At 35.3% G+C, this 25,192-nt stretch overlaps 1 protein-coding gene across 5 annotated transcripts in view; it reads left to right on the top strand.

The window, feature by feature from the left end:
• Positions 1-25,192, top strand: part of Pdp1 (PAR bZIP family member Pdp1) — a 147,384-nt gene that overhangs the window by 68,564 nt on the left and 53,628 nt on the right. For 2 of the 5 annotated variants that reach the window (XM_085205798.1, XM_085205796.1), the window contains exon 2: positions 7,920-7,955. The exons of the other annotated variants lie outside the window; for them this stretch is intronic. In XM_085205798.1, coding sequence (XP_085061924.1) covers positions 7,920-7,955 — 36 coding nt within the window. The remainder of the gene's footprint in view (positions 1-7,919; positions 7,956-25,192) is intronic. 5 annotated transcript variants of the gene reach the window in all.

Below are 25,192 nucleotides of genomic sequence, written 5' to 3'. Positions count from 1 at the left end.
GGACGTAGGTGCTCACTAAGACGGGTATTTGCAATATTCGACTTCTAAGAGGTTGTTCTTGGGGTTGATAGTTTTTATGAAACTTCGTTACTACAAGTGCTAGGAGTGTAAAATTTTGCATGGGTATTTCTTATAGGACACAAGTGCTTACTAGGACGAGAATTTGTGATATTTTTTTCCTGAGGGGATAAAATAGAGGTAGAAAGTTTGTATGGAATTTTTTTTAAATCGCCACCGATTTTTATAAGATTTGAAATTTAGACTCTTAAACATATCTAATTGAACACATGTTCCGTGGTTTATTAGGATTCACCCTCTAAATGACAATATTTTCATAAATATATTTAACAAATGTTCGTATAGTTCAAGCGGGCGAAACCACCCAAGTCCACTAGCAGGCTATAATTGGTACAATACCTTATAATTTACCCCTATTTTCATTCTTAGAAACCCTTACTCTTATTTCTCAGAATTCCCAGTAAATTAACTAGGGACACTAGGCAGTCGACAAATAATTAAAAATTTTAATAATAGACTTAATAATAGACTACTTTTAACTCGCGGCTTCGCCAGCAGTAAATATTTGAGTACCACATGACTATCTAAATGCTCAAAGTAAGAGAAGGTGGACAAACTGTGGGTTACATCGAAAGAATTAAAATGATGTAGGTAATATAGCCTATATCTTTTCTTGGTAAGTGGACAGTCAACTTATGGACTAAAAATGTCTATTATTTTTAAATATTGCAAGTTGAAGTAACAGTCAAATTAATCCTAGATATGTACAAGCGTTCTTCATTCAACGTGGACTGTAAAAAGAATTTTTTAATTTGCACCAGTAATTCCTGAGAATACAACGTTCAAACAAACAAACTCTTCCACTTAACAATATTAGTATAGAAGTACAGACTGCTGTAATAATAATCAACACTACCGTTAAATTTGATAGTTAATTACTACCAAAAGTAATAAATTTTGTAAATATAGAAGACAATTTAAGGGAATTTCGTTTTTAGCGGAAAATAGTTTAATTTCACGTAACGTTGATTTTGATACAAAGATTTGATTTACAAGCTTTGCTCGTGATTTCGGTTTAAATGAATTAAATACTGTATTAAAGCTATTTTAATGTTAGTAATTTTTCGCATCGTATCAGAGAATCTAGTGTTAAGGCACTCCTTTTGTTTTGCTTAATTTTTTTACAGTATCACACTGTATCCCGCCTGTATCAGGAGGGTAGGCAGAGGGAGCGTAGTGTTAAGACACTCCGCTCCCCGCTTTTTGCCGAATTCGGAGGCACTGTTTGTTGAGTGGCGGAACTCCTATACCCAATATCTCGAAAACTGAGCGCTGCGTCTAGACAGGCGTGTGTTAGCTAGTTTGGCCTTCCTGCTATTGACGGTAAACAGGGTGCAGCTAAAAAAAATAAACATGAAATATGAATTAATTATTTTTTCTAAGCATTACTTCTATATCTGCAAAAAATAATATTACTACTTAAGTTTGAGGGCATCGTGTTGAGTGTGACTAACGTAAACGATATGTTTGTGGGTTTAATTCCCACTCAAGGGAAAGATCCTTTTTCATTTTTCTGATCTAATTTGATGAAGTGTCTTCAAATCCGGGTAAATGTGTCTAGGCCTCTTTTTCTACCCTGCTACATGAAGCTAAAAAATATTTCCTAAATTACAAATATATTTTCAAAAGAATAAATGAACGACTAGATACCTGTTATAAGAAAATCTGACATGGTCGAAAGTCTGTCAGAACTGAACTGACAACCTCTTCTATAATACTCAAGGCTGCGAGTTACGCCAGTCACTAGCCCATATTAGTCTACCACAAAAAACAAATACAAGGTCTTATCATAACAAGTTTTAATGCACAAGAAACACTTATTATAAAGGTGAAGAATTTGTTTGGTTTATCGCGGGTGTCTCAGGAACTATAGAGTCGATTTGAAAAAAAATGTATTGGGTGGCCCTTTCATCGAGGAAGGCTATAAGGCATTCCGCCAAATTTCCAACACTTTTCCAAGTTCTGACACTAGAGAGGAGGACATCCAACGATGGCCAGTAGCCAGGCCAGTAGTGGCTCAGGGTCACGACTAGCCTCACTTTCCGGCCCTCTGCCTATCCTGCTGTGTGCGGTATACAGCGTGACTACTATACAAAATTCTTGATTATTTCCATTTGAGCACGCTTGAAGCCGCATGTAGAAGCTAGTAGCATTATAAGGCCAAAGGTCAGTGACGGAAATTAAGAACAAGTGAGTTTTGCAAGTTGAAGAGTGATAGGTATTGTTATTGAATTACTGCGGCGCCTTAGCGACGGAAGCCTTGCTACCAGCCAACTAAGCCAGACCAGCTTTATTAGATTTTATGTATTACCTTTCTCGGTTTTTTAATGGAAGCTTAAAAAATAACTTGGAATTTTTTTTTTAATTTCTTATTAGATTCACGCTGTATCCCGCACTTAGTAGGGACAAGCTGGGAATCGAGTGTTAAGACTCGTTACGAGACCAAGGAAATATAGGATGAACGAAAAGTCTCAGTGCAGGCTTAAATATGAAAAAATAAATAATAGATTAGTCATTCAAATTAAATTAACTATTTTTAAATCAATTTCAGCTTCACATTGTTACCCACATGGTATGGCAGGCAGAGGGAACCTGGTGTCAAGACACTCCGTTCCCCGATTTACGCGTATATTTCGAGACATTGTGTCTTAAGTGGTGGAACTCAACGCTATGCTTTGACAACTATCGAGGGAAAAATCATTAATTCTCTTGAGCATCGTATATCGAACCCGTGTCAGGTGAGGCGCGACGTTAAGTTGCGACTTATATACCAGAGCAAAGACATTGGAAATAATTTAAAATAGAAATTGTTATCTATTAACTGTTTATGTATCCTCGAAGTACACAAAAATAAATGTATACACAAATTACTTTTGTTAGTTAAAGAAAGGATATTGTCATCATTAAGTTTATTGCTTCTAACACGCAATGTATGATGAAATTTTTCTTTGAAAACCGAACCTTAATAGCATCCCATAGAGTACCATCCACATCGATTTAGTTGTTTCGTAGATTGGCTCGGCCAAACAGAAAGGCAGACACATACATATTTTTTTTAAATTGTTTATCTGTATCGTGCAAATAACTATAGTAGGGGCGGCGAAGAGGGGACTTTGTGGAGTCATTCGAGCGCATCAGATTAAGATACTGGGGATTCCTTGTACTCGGTTACGTACTTCCACCAAATATGAGCTTCCTATGTATAGCCGCGCGTCTAGGATAAAGGATCAGATTAGTAAAAAAAAATTGATCATCGGACATTCTCGAGCGCATCAGATTAAGGTAGGGTAAGTTAGTTACATGCTAAATCGTGTATATTCCACTAATCTGACAATTTGAGAGTGACGCAAAGATGGGGGAGGGCTCCAAAGTTGTAAAAAAAAAACGTTATCTGGACATTCTCAAGCGCGGCTAATTTTTTTTTAATTTTGGAGGGAATCATTCAAGGATTACGAAAAATATATAATCTGACAAATTCCGCAAGCCGAAGTAATAGAAATTGATCGATAAAGTTCGATGTACCTAAGAATTGCATATATTCCTCTCACCGTATTTCTATTCCTATCTCCCTCTTTCTTTTTTTTATTAGTCCCTAACTCATCAATAAAGAAGATAATTTAAAAAAATACTTGAAAAAGTATTTTTTTTTGTAGTTTTTTTTCATAAATACAAGTATTCTATTTCAAACATACATTCTTTTAGTTACATTCTATTTCTTGAGCTTTTCTATTGATTACGTTCAATGAATAAACAAATTGAGGCCAGTCGTGGCGCAGGGGCACAGAGTGTGACTGTAAAACCGACTGGTTGTGGGTTCAATCTCCATTCCAGGAGATGAAATATTTATTGAAATTTATATTTCCATTTCTTCGCTCTGGTGTCGAGGCAAAACAGTGACGTTAAGTGCTGCTACTCAACACTCAATGCCTTCAAAATTTGGCAGAAAGTGGGGAACAGAGTGTCTTAACCTTAGGTTCCCTCTGCCTACCCTGCTGTGTACGGGATACAACGTAAAGTTGACTTGTTTCTTGTATTGGCTTAAATAAATGTTAATAATTGTCAGATTAAGCAAGTCCCTTCAGATAATCGTCTGATTTTGAGATATCACGTCTAGGGCATGAAGATGAACCATATATATCTTAATCTGACGCGCTCGAGTATTTCAAGATGACGAATTTTTTTTGCATTTTCAAACAACGATTACGAGCTTGCGTCACATCCAAATCGTCAGATTATTACATAAGAGTTTTTTTTTAGGTTCACTTAACACCCCCTTAGAAAATCTGACGCGCTCGACAATATATTTTTTTTTGCCATTTTTAACTCTTACGCACGACCACCTCCACCATGGAAACTGTCAGATTAACATATTTTCATGCTTAAGAAGACGTAGGCAATTGATGATACCAATATCTGACACGCTCGAGTATGTCCATGGAACAGTTTTTTTTTACATTTTTGAAAATCTATAGCCCCTCAACCCACCGGTCAAACGAAATTTTTTATATGACATTTTTTTCTTGTTATCATCTAAGCTTCGCAACCCAATAGGTCTCAATGACGCTCGAGTGACTCCACAGTTTGCTGCTTCGCCTCCCTAACTACTATATGCATTTGGAAGAATACCATTATCTTGAAATCAGACAAGCAGATACTGCAATTTTTCGCTTCGCCCGCTTGGACTACATGATTATTCTTTTAATAAAGAGTTGACTGACAGTCAAATGTTTTGATGTCAATGAATAATTTAATTTACTTGTACAGAAACAGCCTTAAATGTCAAATGATTGATTTGAGTAAGAATTTATAATATTTTTTGTAAAATAACTGTAATAACTGCATATTACAAAAATACCCAAATCGAATCGAATCGAAAATATTTAATTGAGAACCTCTTCCTTGTTTTGAAAGTCGGTTAAAAATACAGATTTATCACAAACAAACACAGATTTATTATAAGTATAAGTATAGATATGGTTTGCTATATATTTGCAGGCAAACTCATGCCTTAAGTTCATTCAAATTACGATAACTTTAATGAGCCGATTTTGATGAAACAGACAAAATTGAGTTAAAACAAAGCAATTGGTGAAAGTTTTAAGTAAATCGGTTCTGTACTTTCGGAGATAAACGTGATCATACATACAAACTTACTTAATTCTTTTTCCCTGTGTCCATCTATCCATTTCAGTCAAAAATGTACACACAAAATATTTTTACTATTTTATTATATATAGAGATATCAATTAAAAAATATCTGTTAACTATATACTCAATAAACGTAATTAAAGAAAAAAATGCCGGAAATATTTTGTTATATACGACAAAAGGCAATTTAATTATTCAGTTCGGTTCGGTTGATTGTCATGTGAAATATATATAAAATTGGAAGTTTTCAAAATTCCGATGGCACTCGTCGATTTTGTGTCCAATAATTAAATTTGAGCGAGCAGTTGCACGCTTTGTTTGTTATAATTTATGTTTACTTGCGCGGGTGTGCTATTCTAGTAGATTGTTTATTTTTTTTCCGCCTTTAGCGGGATACGCACTCCATTTAGATACTTTCCTTCCTCACTTTTTGCCGAATTAAAGAGGCGTCGCGTGTTAGGTGGCCAAACTAATTTCTTTATCAGAGCGAGTAAATGACAATATGAATTATTTTATACCCACGAGTGGGCATTGAACCCACGACCGTGAGTCAGTCGTGGCGCAGCGTGCCTCAATTCTAAGTTCCCAGGTGCTCTTTGTCTATCCTGTTATGCGGGATATACCGTGCAGATGAAAAATAAAGATTAGATACCATAAATGGAATAAAGAAACTATCTATATATATGGTTATTCTGTAATTCAAAAAACAAATTTGGTAAAGAAAATATATTTTATATACGCAATGCCTCCAAAATTCGGCAGAAAGTGGGGATCGGAGTGTCTTAACACTAGGTTCCGTCTGCCTACCCTCCACCTGCTGTGTGTGGGATACAGTGCTAAGCTGAAAAAACATTGACATACTAATTGTCACCTGCAATCTAGTTTAAGTGGAATTTAAAATGAAAATTGGAAAATTTCTTTTAATTACGATAAATTTAAAAAATAACTAATATTTAAAAATAGCGTAAAACTTCCTCTAAACGAGTGTAAAACGTATTTAAAGTATTGATCTTCACGCTCTAATACAACTTTATTCACATTCGTGCATCCAAATTGGTGTACTTTTAAATGGCCTTGTTTGTTTCACTATATCGCGGTCTCCAGAGACATCTCCGGATAATGTATACTTTAGATGCTTTAAAATACGATGTTTCATTAGTGCTGGTATAATGAGGTTGTTTTGTAAAGAATATTTCTCATTTACTTGCAATTTTAAATTAGGGCAAAGATAGACAAAGCGCGGCGTTAAGGCTGTTCTCTTGTCTGTGTGTCACGGAATTGGTCATATTAATTAACTAAAATAAAATAAATCAACGTTTCCAAGCGTCATTGGCAGGTAATTTGGCAGGTGATTGTAACTCTGACATTATTGTTGAGATTCTAAAGTAAAATTTCTTATGACCTACGGATATTTGGTAATGCCAAAATATTATGTTATGTAATATTATAATGGGTTTGATGTTTAAGCAATGATTATTTTTAAATGAATTCATAAAGAAAATTAGATATATTTCTTCTTCTTTTTTCTATTAAAGATCAACCCCGCTCTAAGAAAGAATGAATTATTTATAACTCTTTTAGCTTCACGCTGTATCCCCCATGTCGCAGGCAAACCGAACCTAGTGTTCAGACACTCCGTTCCCAATTTTCGCTCAAATTTGGAGACACTGCGTGTTCAGTATCGAAACTAAACGCCGCCCTTTCTTGCCAGAGCAGGAAAAAGAGAATATCTTCTTGTCTCGGGTTAGCGTAAGTAATGCTAGGTGTATTGTATATGAGAGTTCAAACGTTTCGTGTCGCTAATTTGTTTACATCCATGCTGCTCAACAATTGAACGTAATGTGAGATTGTTGAATTATTCAATAAACTTAAGTATTATTATAGACGCTTAAGTCGTAGGTAATGTCTATTTACTTTAAATACCTCGTTCTAGTTTTTAAGTTTACTATGTAAATTAATTTAAGATCAAATATTTGTGTTTTAGTTAATTTCTTTGTAAAATTTACTCTGTATTTCTAGTAATAAAGCCTACAGAGACACGAATTTTAATAATAAATACAACAATTTTTGTGCATAAGCCAATCAAAATTCACAAAAAAAAGTTTTAAAATATAAATAAATATAATATGAAATATGCTGTTCGTGTAATGATATAGACATATTGTGTTGTAGACGTAGACAAAGCCTGAGAGTTCCACTTCAGTCACGTAGCGCTTAGGATCTATGTAAAATGATCTAGATTCTAAGATTAAATGGATATTAGTGCCTAGGTGAGTGTGTTACAGGTAAATCTATATAGAAATATAAAACTCTTCCGTAACTGAATGACTGACAGTCAATTTCTTTTTATCCCACGTTGTTTCTGAGAGATCTCAATCAGACATCCTTGGATGGTGGAGACTTTTGCCATTCCTTGCTCTGGTAACGCGTGAGTAATTGGAAAGACAAAGCGTGACGTTGATTTCCGCCCCTCAATACGCAATGCCTCCAGAGTCAATCAAAAAGTGGGGAACAGAAATGTCTTAATGGGAACGTAACGTAGTGTCTTAACTCTAGATTTCCAGCTTCCCTCTACCTACTGCTACGTGCGGGATACACCATAAGCCTAAAAAAGTACCAAAAGTACTCCAACGCCCTTCACTTAATAGAATATAAATTTCATCGATTTTAATTATATATAATTTTATTTTCAGGTAAGAACAATGTTCGCATATCAGGAGCAGTAAATCGTGAGTACGCAATTTAATTATTAATTATGAAAAGTATACTTCAGTGCATTCACTTTTTCATATGGGATGTTGTCGCGGCGCTGGGGCACAAATGCGTGAGTGTAATCGCGACGGTCTTGGATTCGATACCCACTCGTGGGTAAGAAATAGTATATAGAATTATTAATATTTGCATTTCTTCGTTCTGTTACTGTATGTTCTATAACTATAAAATATTCGGTGGAAAGTGAATGATGGAATGGTGCGTCTTAACACTCGGCTCTATCTTCTTCAACACAATTTCATAATATCAGTCATCATATCATATCAGTTGAATATAATAATTGTATAACTTATTATTATATACTTCACATATCAAAAAATTGCCAAAAGATGGTTTCTTTCTAAAATTTATCCAAACAAAACAAATTTAACAAACGTGTTGTAGACTTGTATATACATACATATAATTAAATTTCATAATTCCATACTCTGGTATATCGAGACCCGCCGTCGCCGGATACACCCCCGGGCGCCCGAGGGGGCCCGAGGGGGCTAACTTAGGGTGGATTAGCTTGTATTATAGTTAGAATAAATTTTAAATGTAGATAGTATACGTGGAGGAATATAATTAATATGGGAGGACTGATTGTAGCGACGGTTGCGGGTTCGATTGACGCTCCGGTAAATAATTATTTACCCGTCAATACTTAACGTTAGATTCCCTCAGCCTACCCTGCTACGAGTATATGCAGAAATACAATTTCACGCTTGGTCTTGTTACCAGAGCGAGGAAATTAAATTTAAATAAATTAATTGATTTCCTCGTGTGAGAATCGAACCCACAACCTATCGCGATTACAGTCGCACACTTGTGCCCCTGCACCACGACTGCATTGGTATATGTAAAGGTTTATGCCACTTCTATTAATCTTTATAATACTATAGTTATTGTTATCTTATGTGTGCAGGCGATAATTGGGATATAATGTAAATAGGTCGTGAAATATATGTGTGTATGGATGAGAAATGAAAGCTGCTTAACAAGATGGTCGTAGGTTGGAAGCTTATTTGTTATTTGTATTAGGTATATTTATATATACGCTGTCTCGCATATAGTAGAGACAGAGAGAACCTAATCTCAATATTTGCGACATTCCATGTTGTGTGGAGGAATTCATCGCCGCGCTTTGTCCTGTAACCAGAGTATGAATAAGAAAATTTTACACTTTTTTATTTTTTTAAAGCGAGTATCTATTGAATGTTGAAACTCCATTAAAAATAAATCTTAATAGTTACTGTAGTAGGGAGCAAAAAATTGACTGTAGTAGGAAACCTGTCTTAACACTAGGTTCTCGGGTTCCCTCTATCTACCTTACGTTCAGGATACTGAGTGAAGCTAAAAACTAAAAAAACAATGACTATTGTACCTACACATATTTTCCAATACTCTTAAATAGCAATTATGTTAAATAGGCGTGTTAAACTGAAATATCGCCACAGTAAACCGATAAAGCGCGAATACAGACGCAATAAAAGCGACTTGGGTAATAAATAATTGTATAATTTAGTAAAACTTTGTGTATCGCTACCGCAGTACGCAGTTGAACGCATTTGGTGATTTCGAATTCGTTATAAGTTTTTGGATAGCTTTCTGGACGAGTCTATATTTTGTTGTATTACTGGCTTGAAGTCAAGTAGAAATAACTAAGATTTGAGGCCAAGATTGTAAATGCGACAAGTTGTGGCTTTTATTCCCACTTGAGGAAAATTAAATATTTAATATTTCTTCGCTCTGGTGTCGAGGCGAAGCGCGGCGTTGAGTCCGCTATTTGACATTCAATGCCTTCAGAATTCAGCGGAAAGTGGAGAGCGATGTATCTTAATTCTACGCTCCTTCTGTCTAGAAAAAGAAATGCAAAATCAAACACCATTCTGTTTTTGTTTTGGGGTTGAAAAAATAGAAAAAAAAAGATTAATAAAATCGAATAAACCCAGTACAATTTCCATTATAATTATAAAGCATTTAAATCGATACTAGGGCTAGGTATAGATATAGTTAGTTCTTAATACTGTATCGACGGTCACCCCGAGCGCTCTAGTGAAAAATTCATACTGAAAATGTCACGTTGCTCATTTAAAGGTTTCCACTTTAGCATTTGAACTGAATGAATAAATAATTTAGCTTTTTTTATATATACGAGTATTATATAGTGTTATACAAGCTAAGCTTTAAATAGTTTTTTTTTATTAAATGTTAATTAATAATTGTAGAGAAAGGAGGTAAAGGTCGATGCCGTTGTGGCGCAGGAGTACAAGTATGGGATTTTAAGACAGTTGTGGGTTCGATTCCCACGCGGAGAGATGATTCTCTCTGGGAACGAGTTCCGCCACTCAACATGCAAAGCGATCACTACCAATGGGTTATAGTGATGCCCTTATTTACGCAACGAGGGCCTCATGAACATTGAAATATTTACGTCATATTATAATATGAAATTATTCTATTGTTCCATAAAAGACAATACTATTCTCATTGTTCTAAGGATTTAAGTATTGCATATCTTTAGGTTATTCTCGATTAATATAAATAATACATAATCATATTATATTAATTTGCTTTCCTCTTATTCGGCGTCATGAAACAAGGCAGCAAGGTGGACAGAGGGAACCTAGTGGCAAAACACTGTGTCCCGCGTTTTAAGCCTGCATTAGTGACAATCCATGTTGAGCGGCGCCCAATACGGAGACTTGCACTACTGTGCCACAATAGCCTTGTAAGCCCTCATTAAATAGTAAAAAGTATTCATTAAATTGCACTATTGAGATAGTTAACAATTTAAACAAATCCAATGACCGTTTTAGTTCACTGAAGCAAATGATGAATCAATTCAGTAATTTATAGCTTCACTCTGTTCTAATTTCGACGTAATTTTCGAGACTTACGTATTGAATTGCGGAATTCAACGCATGCTTTGTCATGTTACCAAAGAGTAGGAACGAAAATAATATATTGCTTCGAGTGGAAATCGAACCTACGATAGCGTTTACAGTCCCGCTGCGATACGACAGCCTCAAAAAACATTTTATAACATACAATATATAATTTAAAGTACCTTTTAACGTGAAAATGGAAAACATTTCACAATTCAATTGCAAATAGTTGATTGTATTTCATAATTCCAACAAAAAGCCTCTTAATATAAAAGTACTGTCCATTATTTAAATTATGTTGTCATTATATATTATTTATAATTATTAAAGGTTTTTATGTAGTATTATGTAGGATGGTTGCGGGTTCGATTTCCACTGCTGTGGTAGGCACAGCTGAGTTAAAAGTGTTGAAAGACACGTTGAATTCCCCCTGCACACACGCAATGTCTCAAAATTAGAGAACGGAATGTCTTTATCCTATATAGAGACATTCCGTTCTCTCATATTTAATGCTAAACAATTATTGTTCGATTCGCGAAATTAATCATATTAAAATTAAGTTATTGCTGTATTATACCGAAATTATACAAAATTATTACATAAATTGTAGCCTATGTGCTATTCTGATGTTTCGTGAGACGAAAGACTGTGAAATTGCTATTTCCCAAACCTCTATATATCTATCTATGAAAAACTAATGTCAGATTATATAATACGAGTAAATATTACATAGTACTATTTCAGTATGACATGACAAAAATATGACTAAAAGCTACTCATATTACAACAGCGTATGTCACAATGGCTCTAAATTAAACCAAAATTAGTACAAACAAACTTCATAATGACTAAACGACGTACATCCTGTCATGACGTGAAGTTATATACTTTCATTTTTTTAGCTTCACGCTGTATCCCGCGCATAGCAGAGCAGCAGGCAAGGGAACCTGGGGACCTAGTGTTAAGCCACTCCGTTCCTTTTAAGACACTTCCGTCCCACTTTCCGGTGTCTTAAATCTGAAGGCATGATCAGTAGCGGAACTCAACGCCGCGCTTTGTCTCTTCCAGAGCGAGGAAATGAAAATATTATATATTTCATTTCCTCGAGTGGAAATCAAACCCATAATATGTCTCATTTTCAACCACACGCTTAACTACTATTGCAAGTAGTTAGTAGTTGCATATTTTTTTATAGTTACTAATACGTATCTCTAATTATCCGTGAGAAAGAGTTAGTGTTAAGACACTCCTTTATTAGTAGATGGCGGTGCTTAACACTATAGTTTGGAACATTACTAGAGTAGATATCGAATACATACCAAACTACTGATTCCCAGTCACGACAATTTAAGAATTTCAACACAAATCTTTAGAACAAAAATTTAAAAACGAAACTCTCTGTCAATTCAATTTACTTTACCACTGAACGAAGAAACGTAAATAATAAATAGAAACAAAAAGTTTATTTTTAGGTTAAAGTGCAATGAGTGTTGTATGAATGCCAAACACTAATATGACGTAAATTTTAATAGTGTGTGTAAATTTTAGTGGTGTTATTTAGTGATTTATAACGGGAAGATAACTTATGATTAGTATTTTGTGAACTAAATTTATCAGACGGTTAACCTTTTGATAAATAAGAGCTTGTAATGTTTTTTTAAATCGATATATTAGTTATGTCTCTATATATAAAGATACAGAAAATTAGGTAGAAAGGGATATTTTTGCATTTTGTATTAGTTGTCGGAAACTATGCCTGACAAATTCGGCGGAAAGTGGGGAGCAAGATGTATTTACTCTAGGTTCCCTCAGTCTACGCTGCGTCAAGCCGAAAAAAATCTTATATTAACACGCAAGGAGGACGCAAAAGATCGTCCAAAGTGGAGTAGGTTGAGTAGGAAGACAGACCCTGGTAATAGCCGGGATTAATGCCAGGAAGAAGAAGAAGAAGATATTAATAAATTATATCTATATTCTATGGTTTGGCCAACGTGGTCAATGCGCTACCGCGATAATCGATGCGACGAAACGTGATCCAACCGACCAAATTTATGTGCCATTTTCCCGAAAAACGGAACGTTTTTTACGTACCGGCTTTGGAAATATCGGGACACACCAGCGAAAAACGGGACGGTCCCGTTAAAAATTGAACGTCTGGCCGTCACGGAACGTCACTATATATGTCCCATGACGTAAAAAGTGCCTTTCTCGGTAAATAGACTATCCAACATAAAAATAATTTCTCAATCTAAGCACAAGCATTACAAAACAATATTAATCTATACTAATATAATAAAGCGGAAGAGTTTGTTTGTTTGTTTGTTTGTTTGTTTGTTTGTTTGTTTGTTTGTTTGAACGCTAAGATCTCTGGATCTACTGGTCTGATTTACATTGTTTTTGTTTTGTATAAAAGCTGCATTCTTCAGAAGTGCTATAGGCTATATAACATTACATTACACATATAAACTAATATATTTTAAAGTACTTTCTAATTTGACATGCAATTTATTCTGCCATGTTAATAACAACCGTCGTTGCTAAGGAACGGTTTGCAAAGTTTCTTTGTTGTTTTAAGAAAACGTCACCCAAAATGAAATTATATTTTGATATTCATCCTTACAAAAATAAATATATTATATAATATTTAATAAATATTCTTATAGTTCAAGCAGGCGTAGCCGCGTCCGGGTCCACTAGTGTAAGTATATTGCATGGCACCGTAGGTCAGTTCGTCCCGCGCTTGGCCGGTTTATCTACCTACCTTACCTTTCACCAATTATCTAAACTTTACTGTCAATATTATAAAACTGCAAATTCTGTATGTTTTAATAACGCGCTAATCTTAGGAACTACGTCACAAATTGAAAAAATATACTAAAGTACTAACCTCGTAGAGTTATAACATTTTGTATGTCATACACAATTCTCATTTAATAAAGGCAGCGAAGTCATAGGCTAAAGTTAATTAACATAAGAAAACCACAATTATTCACTATGCCTACGACTAAAATGAAATGACATACTAAGTGCTATAGTAATAAAATTACCTAATTTCATTCAAGGTACAAATGATACAGAGGTCGAAGATCAAACTGGGTTCCAAAACAAACCGTAGTAAAGTACGTCATACAATGTTTACGTTTCCGTTAGTATATATGTATGGAAAAAAATAATTAAAACTAATAAAAATGATTAATAAAAAATTATAATAATTTAGTAGTTATGTTAGTTTTTCCTTACCTTTAAGCATTTTAGGCCGTCGAGGCCCGATGGCACAAAAGTGGTACAGTACACGCGACGGTTGTAGGTTCGATTTCCACTTGGAGAACTGAAATATTTAATATTTTCCTGTTTCCTGGCTCTGATGACGAGGCGAAGTGCGGTGTTCAGTTCCGCCTTTCAACACGTAACACCTCGAGTTAAGAGTTTTCTAGAAATGAAATGCTATGTTTACAACAAGCAGTGCGTAATACGTATGTCTGTTTATAACCATTATTACGTTATCTAATTGATGCGATATCAGTTGTTAAACTGATTATAATGCGACACATGCGAAGCTTAATATTTATATTATAATTTACGAAAGTAAAAAGAAATAATTTTAAATTATTCCGTCCCTCAATTTTCGCCAATAAGTGGGGAACAAAAGGGTCTTCATAGGGACGGAGTGTCTTAATACTAGGTTCCCAGGTTCCCTCTGCTGACTCTGCTACGTGCGGCATATACCGTGAAGCAAAAAATATATAACATTCTTATCAGAAGGATATAAATCCTCAACTACCTATGACTATGAAGTCACACCTCCATATTGCGCCACAATGACGCGATATCTTTTTTAAATAAAAAACATACTTTCAGATATTTGTTTTTCCACAGTAACAGTAATGCGGAAAGAAATTTTAATTTGATAAGATTACTTCAGTACTAGCTAGCTACGCATTATATATATATATATTATCTACATATATACGCAGTATTAAAAGTATGTATGCTCTTATAGCGAATTTCAGACGAATTTGAAAAAATAAGACAGTTAAAACCAAATTTTTCGGTAAAAATGTATATGATGCTGTCGTGACGCAGTGAGCCTGTCTGTAAACCTAATGATTGTAGGTTCGATTCCAACTCGGGAAATGATTATAGCTAGAACTTAAATAAGCGATGCAAGAGCTCCTCTCTCAACCTAACCAAATACGATTCGTTATTATTTAAAATGTATTTCACTTTCGCTTTAAACGAACTCGAACTAACAACTCATCTTCCAATTTATAAAAGCGAACTTAAATACCTATATATATACGAGTACCTTTCCAACAAAGTCAGTCTTTGGTAAACTAAACGATAACGCATTTCGTGATAACCTATTGATTCAATATTATAATAATTTATTTGCAATTACCAATATGTCTCTTTAAGTATATTGCTTGCTTATTATAATATATTGCTTAACTTGTATATTTTTATCTAGTGAACACTGGAATAGGGTTCGATTCCCACTCAGTGGAGTTATTTTCATTTACTAAGCGCGACGCGACGTTGAGTTCTGCCACCGAATGTGGGGAATGGGGTGTTTTAACTTAAGGTTATCTCTGCTTACCCTGTGGTACACATTAATATGCCTACATTAAAACATAACATCAATTTTCCTTCCTTTGTAAATAAAAAAAAATCGTTCCTAAATAGTAAAACAAATCAGCTTCACGCTGTATCCCGCTCACAGCAGGGTAGGCAGAGGGAACCTAGTGTTATGACATTCCCGTTCCCCACTTGTTCCTATGTAATGTTCGAAATATTATTTGCCCAGTCCTGTTCAGTACATTTTATATTTTGACTGAAATATCATTACTTAGGTACTTATAATTCTCTAAAATTAACAGTAAATTGTACCGTATATTGTAGGTATATAATGTGTTAGGCTAGCTATAATATAACAATAAATTTAAGCGGGCGAAGCCGCATTTGGATCACTTGTACTATATATTATTGAATTCCTTACCTCCACTACATTGATGGGTTTCAAATAAACGAATATCCTGTTCGTTTCCACTAGTATCGTATTTGTGAGCGCGTGTCATGTGGCGACGCGCGACGTCACGTTATTTCTACATGTTATAAATATAAAATGTGACGGTTGTGGCGCAGTGACGAACGAGAAGACTCTGGTTGTAGTCGGTTGTTGTTGTGGATTCAATCCCAACCAGGGTGGACACAGCGCGGCGTTGCGTTGTCCCGATAATTGGGTTGAAAGTGAGGAACGATGTTTTTAGGTTTACGTTCAGGTTCAGGTACATTGAACACCGTGATCACATAAAAAAAATCTTCTAATGAACCCACAAGTGTCAAACGGGGGGTGGTCCGCGCGCGCTGGGTTAGGTTAGTCAAAGTTCAATCTGTGCGCCCACAGCTTGACTCTATGGAACACATTTTGACCATTTATTTAAAGACTACAATTACAATTATCACCAAACATTCATTCACCAAAATATTCTGTTTGTCCGACATAATATACAATGTCATAGCAAAAATCGCGATAGACATGATAGGAACGAGAAATAAAGATAAGATTGTAACGTCAAATTTTCGCCTCTAAAAAGTTAATAAATCTTTTATGGATCTGAGTATATAATAAAATTCCGCAGTGTATTCTAAGTGTGCCACTACCAAAATATTGTATATCTGTAAAAAAAATTCTAACAAGTAAAGCTTATTACACTGTACAAGAATATTTAGAGGATAAACATGTAAGGAATTATTGTCTATTGAATGCAATGCAGGATTGCTGCCAGCTAATGCAGTTAACTACTCCGCTGCGATCACCGTGTCGTCCACAACGTCCCTGTCTAGGAAAAGCAGCATTACAACGAAACACACGTTTGACCAATAAGAAGTTCGCTTCGCTCAGTTCATAGTATATCATATATTTTCTTAATACCTTTGGCTTAGAACGCTAAGTTTCGTTAACCTTGAAGTTATTTAACGTTTAATTTTTTTATATTAATCGAATGATTAACGTTATCACTAAGTAAAGATATGCTCGTGATTGATTCGGTGATACAAACAACTATGATAAAGGAAACCTAAAGAAAATACAGGCAAGGACGATGTTTTTTTTTATGGAAAAAGGTGACTTTTTTTTATGGAAATGGTTTTTATGGAAAAAGGAAAAAGGTGAAAGGCGGTGGTCACCTGAAGGTGATCACCGCCGCCCACGACCTCTTGCAGCACCAGAGGAGCTCCAGGGGTGTTGCCGGCCTTTGAGGTGGAGATATACGCGCTTTTTGAAGGTACCCATATCGTACCGACCTGGAAACACTGCCGCGGCCATTCCACAGTTCGGTGGCGTAGATATAGTGTGACTCTTACGATGTAAGCGCAACGCTTGTGAGTTCAATTTCCCAAAAATTTGGAGGAGCGCTCTTGGTTCTCTGTGCCTAGCCAGTTAAGCGGGAAATACTAACAAAATTGGTGGCTATCAAAACACCTTACATTCTAATATTGCTTTGCATGTACCTTCGTTTGCCGGACGTAAAAGGAATATTTCGACCTCCAACCACAAGACCGGTTTCCCACCAGAGAGATTTGAATTGACTGATACATAAAATTGAAATTGAAACTCGGGTCTCTCACCGCAGAAACGGAACCATGGTTGAATTGATTTTTTTTGAATTGCATGTAGATCGTCACGTTTATTTCATGGGTGTGATTCAGATGAAACTTTACCGTAATATAGCTTATGCACCAGAATGACACAGGCTACAATTAACGTAAAAAATTGTATAATTAATTGCATAATTTAGCTATAATATAACAAGAAGTTCAAGCGGTCGAAGCCGCGCTTGGGTCACTTGTTCTATATAAATATCAGTGTTGTGCCTGAAATTGCGATATTGGATACTGGGTATTGGGCACTAGGTGCATTTACTAGATATTTCACCGAAAATATATCTCTCAGAGCCGAGCCAGTGGAAAATGTGGCATATTTCCGTTCAGTCCATTGTCAATCGTATTTCGAGAAAGTTCTACATTCGAGATAAATATTTTGGTAGTTTAAAAGCAAATGTTTTACTTAAATGTAAATATTTTTCCGACATTGGTTTTTTTTATAAAAAAACTTGTCAAATTATAAGTGGTCTATTGTCACAAGTTCGACTCCCGATTAGTTCATATTTCAAAATTGTTTCGTGTCGACGGTTTTAAGTTTAAACAGATACTATTATGTACGAGTAGTGAAGCTGTGGGGCACCCATCGACAGTACCCTATAAAAATTAGAAGTCCCGAACTTTTTCTGAAATTTTAACAACAACAACGTAACATAGCTTTACACGCTATATACCTAGCGGGACACCTGTACATTTACCTGGGACAAGTGATCCGAATGGGTAAGTCCAACTTTCAGAGAGAGGTCACTCGTAGAATCCAACTCGGCTGGGCAGCGTTTGGGAAACTACAAAATATCTTCTCGACTAGTATCCCTCAGTCTCCTCTCTCTCCTCTCAGCCTGAAGACAAAAACTTTCAACCAGTGTGTGTTGCCAGTGTTAACATATGGCGCTGAGACGTGGTCCTTCACTGCAAATCTTATCCACAGGCTCAAAGTGGCTCAGCGAGCGATGGAGAGGGCTATGCTTGGTATTTCTCTACGTGACAAAATTCGTAATGATGAAATCCGTACACGAACGCGGGTTACCGACATAGCTCTCAAAATTTGCAAGCTGAAGTGGCAGTGGGCAGGCCATATTGTCAGGAGGGCCGACAACCGATGGGGAAGGAAGGTCCTCGAATGGCGACCACGTCTCGGCAAAAGGAGCACAGGCCGCCCTCCAACCAGGTGGACCGACGACCTTAAAAAGATAGCGGGAATCCGCTGGATTCAAAGGGCGCAGGACCGGACGGAGTGGCGAGAATTAGGGGAGGCCTATGTCCAACAGTGGACGTTGAAAGGCTGATGGATGGATGGATGGATGGATACCTAGCGGGCTAGTCAGAGAGAACGGAGCGCCAAGCGCTACGATAGGTACTAAAATTTTAGTTTAGCTCAAATCCCGTTACGTTCAATTGTGCAAGTTTTCTTAATAATTAAAGAAAAAATTTTAAGTGTAAAATAACACTTTAAAAAAATGTTACCAATGTTGTGTGTTATTATGGTAATGATGGCGGAACTCAACGCTGCATTTACCTTATCAGACAGACAGAGCAGAGAAAACTGTTCATTCCAAGAGAGGATATAACCCTCAGCTATCCCAATTACAGTAAAATTGAGAAGTGATATACTGAATATACTAAGAAATGATTGGTGTATTATTTATTAATCAAAACTTTACTGACCTGGCCCGGCTCTAACACTCCGTCCCCTTTTGAACTGTCTCAGAGATATAGACTATATAGACTATTAAAAAAGCTTTTCCCATTTCCCAGATTACCACTGGGAACCCTAATCGCATGATAGGTCCCAAGCGGCAGATAGGTATGGTAATAAAGCTACTATCTCAACAATTTAACTGAACGTTCGTTCGTAATAGCTATCATACTAAATAGACTATATTACTAAATCAAAATGCCAAGAATAGCGGTCCCGCCATGGTTTTTTTGTATTTTTCCAGTTATTTCATAAAGGATAGTAGTTGTGACTCGCAACTCGGTTTGAGTTTACTAATAAACATTAAACTTCATTCTTCTCCCGTTCTCGTTGGTGTTTTCAGGAATCCTCTCCTAATGTTTTCTTACACTTTTCAAGGAACCTGAAATTTCGGCGTTCTAGGCTAGCTCTAGGCCTCGTGGCTTTGGCTGTGCAGTGTTTGCACTTGCTAAGTAACGGAATTTTATATCTATACTAATATAATAAAGCGGAAGAGTTTGTTTGTTTGTTTGTTTGTTTGTTTGTTTGTTTGTTTGTTTGTTTGTTTGTTTGTTTGTTTGTTTGTTTGTTTGTTTGAACGCTAAGATCTCTGGATCTACTGGTCCGATTTTCATTGTTTTTGTTTTGTATGAAAGCTGCATTCTTCAGAAGTGCTATAGGCTATATAACATTACATTACACATATATACTAATATATTTTAAAATACATTCTAATTTGACATGCAATTTATTCTGCCATGTTAATAACAACCGTCGTTGCTACGCGACCGCTACCGCGACGTTTTGATATTCATCCGTATGAAAATAAATATAATAGTCACTTTTAGCATTTTATCTAGATTGAAATTATAGTTTACTCTATAACATACTAATAAATAATTAAAGAGATGTCACTGATTCCAAATGACCTAGCCACCTAGCGGGCGGCACAGTATGACCGACGCGAACGGGCAGATGACGTTGGCGGTTTTATAAATTTTCATACATTTTCGAATTTTATTTGTTGTTTATAATTAATTTAAAATACACTTTGATTCTCTTCTTATTTTATTTGATATTGCCCGCTAAAATTATCCTACTTAATAGAGAGAAATGTTTAGTTATTTCGTAGAGTCGATATCTATGTACGCACGTACGGAAAACTTTAGGTACTTTTTCTAATATTAAGAATACCTATCCTTTAGTTACTTTTAATCCTTTTGTTAGTTCATTTCAATAACTCAGATATTTTTTTCTAATAATGTGTATCTACTTATTATTCTTTTTGATTATTTGAGCTTATATTTTCTTACTAATTCTATTGAGAATTGAAAATAATTTTATGAATATATTTAATAAATATTCTTATAGTTGAAGCAGGCGTAGCCGCGTCCGGGTCCACTAGTCTTAAATATATATAAAGGTGAGGGTAGTCGTGGCGCAGGGGCACAGCATCGGTTCGATTCCCGCTCAGCGTGGAATACAGGTGAAGAACAATGAACCAAATTATAGAAGAGCGCTGTAGGTAATGCGTATGATCTTGTATAGGTGTTCAAACAATATCAAAGTTTCCTCATTGCGTTTTGTTATTTTATTATATTATACACGACTAGTTTTTATAAGATCTAATGGACATGAACCATGGCCCATTATAGATGCTGCGGTAGCTCTGTAAAAACATTGTTTTGATTTTTCTACTACTACTACTACTAGTACCAGTCGCGAATACCGTTTTTTCTCTTACCTGTTGTAATTTCGAGAAATCCTCTCTTATTCCCCTACACTCCCTAACCTACCTACATGTAAGTCTAAAAAATTAGACTTTTCAATGTCTGTCAGTCAGCAACGGAAGAGTGTTATATATATTATTATTTATTGACTAACTCTATTGGAAGAGATCATCTGTGGTGATAAGATCGCCTTTACACAAAACATGTATATCTCATTACTACATTAAAAAGTTGTATGATCTTGTTTGTGTAATAAAGCATTAAATAAATAAATAAAAACCGTTTTACCCATGTTTAAATACCGTTGCTTCATTTCGTCCGTACTGATTATACGAGTATGACGTTGAAACATAGCAGCTTAATGTTATAAATAGGGCGGTCAAGTTTGACATTTATTGATGTACCAGCTCGACGCTAGTATTTATAGTATAAAATCATATTAACCGAGCAAAACTACCAAATGTGTCGATAGTTTAATGAAATTTGATGGAACCTACCATAATTATAATATAATAATGAAAGTGACTTAAATATGAGCCCTGCCGCCGCGCAGGGGCACAAAGTCTGCTGCAAAGTCGGCTGGTTGAAGGTTCGATCCCCACTCGAGGAAATGGAATATTTATATAAATTTATATTTTCTTTTCTTCGCTCTGGTATCGAGGAAAAGTACTGCGTTGAGTCCACTCCACACGCAGTGACTCCAAAATTCGGCAGAAAGTGGGGAATAGAATGTCTTAGTGCTGGGTTCCCTCTGCCTATCCTGCTGTGCGCAGGATACAGTGTGAAGCTGACTTAAATATATCGGATGCAATGTACCTGAACTTTTCCGACTTAACGGCTGGGTCATATCTCACACATTTGCAGTGTGGTATGCCGAGGGAACCCCTTTATGGCGGAACTAACATCGCGCTCGTTACCCGAGCGAGGAATTGGGAATCGAACACTCAGCCGTCGCGCTTACAGTCGCCAGCTTGTGCATTTGCGCTAAGACTATCTTCAAATGTATATAATACTAGCTTTTTAAATGCAAAGTATATTACTATCTAACATTTAAAATACAGGTGTTATCAAATAATTAGACACGTGGCCGTATAAAAGGAAGCATATAAAAATCTAGGTTAAGACTAAAATAGAACAGCCTCGACATTTGCAAAGAATTCAAGCTGCGGTTTGAGTATGGCGCCCATCGTGGAGCGGGCGACGGTGGGTTCTTTTTTAAATGGTAAATACTAATATGTAATTGTGTGGAATATGTCATAATTATGTATATAACTCCGTGATGATCCTGGGTTCGATTGCCAGCTAGGGGAATTTGTTGTATTTAGAGTCATTTAACTTTTTTTCCGTCTATTCAAAAAAAATTGTATCTACCTCTCGGTATCCTTGAAATGGGCATGCAAATGGGTCTTGAAAATTGTATTTTTAGGATTCCGTACTCTAAGGGTAAAATAGAACCCTATATTCAAGACTCGGCCGTACGTCCGTACGACTGTCACCAGGCCGTATCTCATGAACCGTGATAGTATACCATTGACATCTCGCTGATGACGTATTCTTTTTGCCAATAAATATTAAAAAAGGATTTAAATAAATATTTCTGGACGACTCCGACTCGCACTTAGCAGGTTTTATTTGGTGATATGAAATCCCATGATTAGTAAACAAATTGAAGACAAAAAATTTTTACATACAACTGACCCCTAGAGTAGGTTTCGAACCTATAACCAGTGACATCATTCATCTTTAAACTGAGTCCAAAGTCACTCAATTTTCAAGACATTGCATATTGGCAGCAGAACTTAATCCCACGCTCTGTCTTTGCAAAGCGGAGAATTGAATATTTTTATTCCCCGAATGGGAATCGACCTTACAACCATCGCGATACAAGTCAGGTGCGCCGCAATAACCTTTTTAAACCTTTAATTTCAATGTAAGTTTTTTGGACTGTTATTTTTTTTGAATTCACGCTGTATATAGCAGGGAACAATAAAGACTCCAGAAAGCTAGAGGAGACATAGTGCTACGACACTGCACTCGCCGCCTTCCACCCAATTTTCGAGACATTACATATTGTGGCGAAACTCAACACCGCGATTGGTCTTGTTCCAGAGCAAAAAAACGAAAACAATGTATTCGCCCGAATGGGAACCAAACCTACAACCATGGCGTTTATTCAGAAAATGATCTAAAGTCAGTTTTCTTTAATATAAAAAAAATCCATTCAAAATATTAACATTGCTAGCAATGCAGCTATCAGTGTGTTATCAGCTCTTATCATTTATCTCAAATCTGACTTGCGTATCTTGTGTTTAGTACAAATTAAAATATTCGGAGATATCAAATGTGGGTGAGGAGTGAAAACGTGATAAGACTGACATATTGATACAATGTACAGAGTTATCTATAATAACAATAACATATAGGTACCTAAAACGTTGTTTTTATTTCTTGATAGTTAATTTTGTTTTTAACCGACTTCTATAAGAAAAGGAGGTTATCAATTCGACTGTACTTTTTTTTTTTATTTTTTTTTTTTTTATGTTTGTTACCTCATAACTTTTAACTGGGTAAACCGATTTGGATAATTTTTTTTTATTTGAAAGGTATAGCTTCCCGAATGGTCCCATTTTTTTTTTGGTCCATGTCTGACAATGGTATCCATGAGAAAATCACATAAGTCTTAAATTTGCTTTAGGTATGTGCGCGACTAATAGCCGAATAACTCAATGTCGCGCCAACCGATTTTGATGATTCTTTGATTTGAAAGGATACACTTCAAGGATAATTTGGTGAAAGTTTGTTTAGGTTTTGATTATGGAATCCGGAGAAAATTGAGAAAGTTTGTGTTTTTTGGTAAAAAATTGATTATACTGTAATAGTTACAAGCAAAAACTTTTTAAATTGATGTCAGAAGTGAGATTCCTGATCGTTTCATTTCTTTTCAACCAACCTCAAAAAAGAGGATGTTCTCATTTTCAACCAACTTCAAAAAAGGGAGATTCCCAATTCGCCCGAATACTTTTTATGTGTGTTCTTGTCAATATACCAAAATGTTACTTTGCACAAAAGTAATACCTAATTAAATGAAGTTTTACATGGGACAACCACAAACACTACCACCACTATCACCACTCGTTTAAGAAGCATCATTTTAAGATCTACCCATTACTTAAAATCGTAAAATAAATTAATTTTTAACAAAAACAAAAACCGACTTCTAAAAATGAACTAAAAAGTGAAAAATAATTTTACAAAGATTTTATAATTGTAAAATTATTTTTCACTTGGCACCGACTTCAAAATTATAAAATCTTTGTAAAATTATTTTTCACTTTTTAGTTCATTGTTAGAAGTCGGTTTTTGTTTTTGTTAAAAATTAATTTATTATAGGTCGATATGTAGCTAAGAATATAAATTAATCTAAGAATCTGGATTACTGGTATATCTAATTGTTGTGTCATCGTGAAACTTGGAAATAATATGTAGATTAGATAACAGTACAAAATTTATGGGACTGTCGACCTGGTCTGATGGTGGTGAGATTGCTGATAGAACCTTGGACTGTGGTGTGGCTATTAGTAAACCACTCAAGTTTAGCCTCATATAATTCATAGCTCCGAGTATATTCTGTAGCACTCGATGTAGAAATTTGTGTGTTTGATTTCTTTAATTCTTTGTTTATTTATTTGAAATTTAGATATTATTACCGGCCCCCCGCGGCTTCGCCCGCTTAAACTACATGATTATTCACTTAATTCAGAATTGACAGACAGTCAAATGTGTTGATGGCAATGAATAATTTAATTTACTCTTTCAGAAACAGCCTTAAATTATTGATTTGGGCAAGGATTTTAAATATTCTTTGTAAAATAACTATAATAATTGCATATTACAAAAATATCCGAATCAAATAATCCAATATCGAAATCGAATCCAAAATAATTAATCGAATATGGAATCAAAAATATTCAATTGTGATAATTACAAACAAATACAGATTTATTATAAGTATAAATATAAATGTGGATTGCTATATATTTGCAGACAAACTCATGCCTTGTATTCAAATGACTATAACTTTTTTTAAATGAACCGATTTTGATAAAACAAAGTTTAGATGTTATGTTGGGTTAAAACAAAGAAATTGGCAAAAGTTTTACAGACAGACAAGAAATTAAAAAAAAAAATTAAGTATCCCTCTAACCATCTCAGTCAAAAATACTAAATATACAGACAAAATATTTTGACTATTTTATTGT

The sequence above is a fragment of the Heliconius melpomene genome, chromosome 21 (genome assembly GCF_056956725.1).
Source record: "Heliconius melpomene rosina isolate 202511_hmr_F chromosome 21, ASM5695672v1, whole genome shotgun sequence".
Classification (NCBI taxonomy): Eukaryota; Metazoa; Arthropoda; class Insecta; order Lepidoptera; family Nymphalidae; genus Heliconius; species Heliconius melpomene.
Note: the sequence above shows the minus strand (reverse complement) of the source record. Positions and strands in the feature narration are given on the sequence as shown.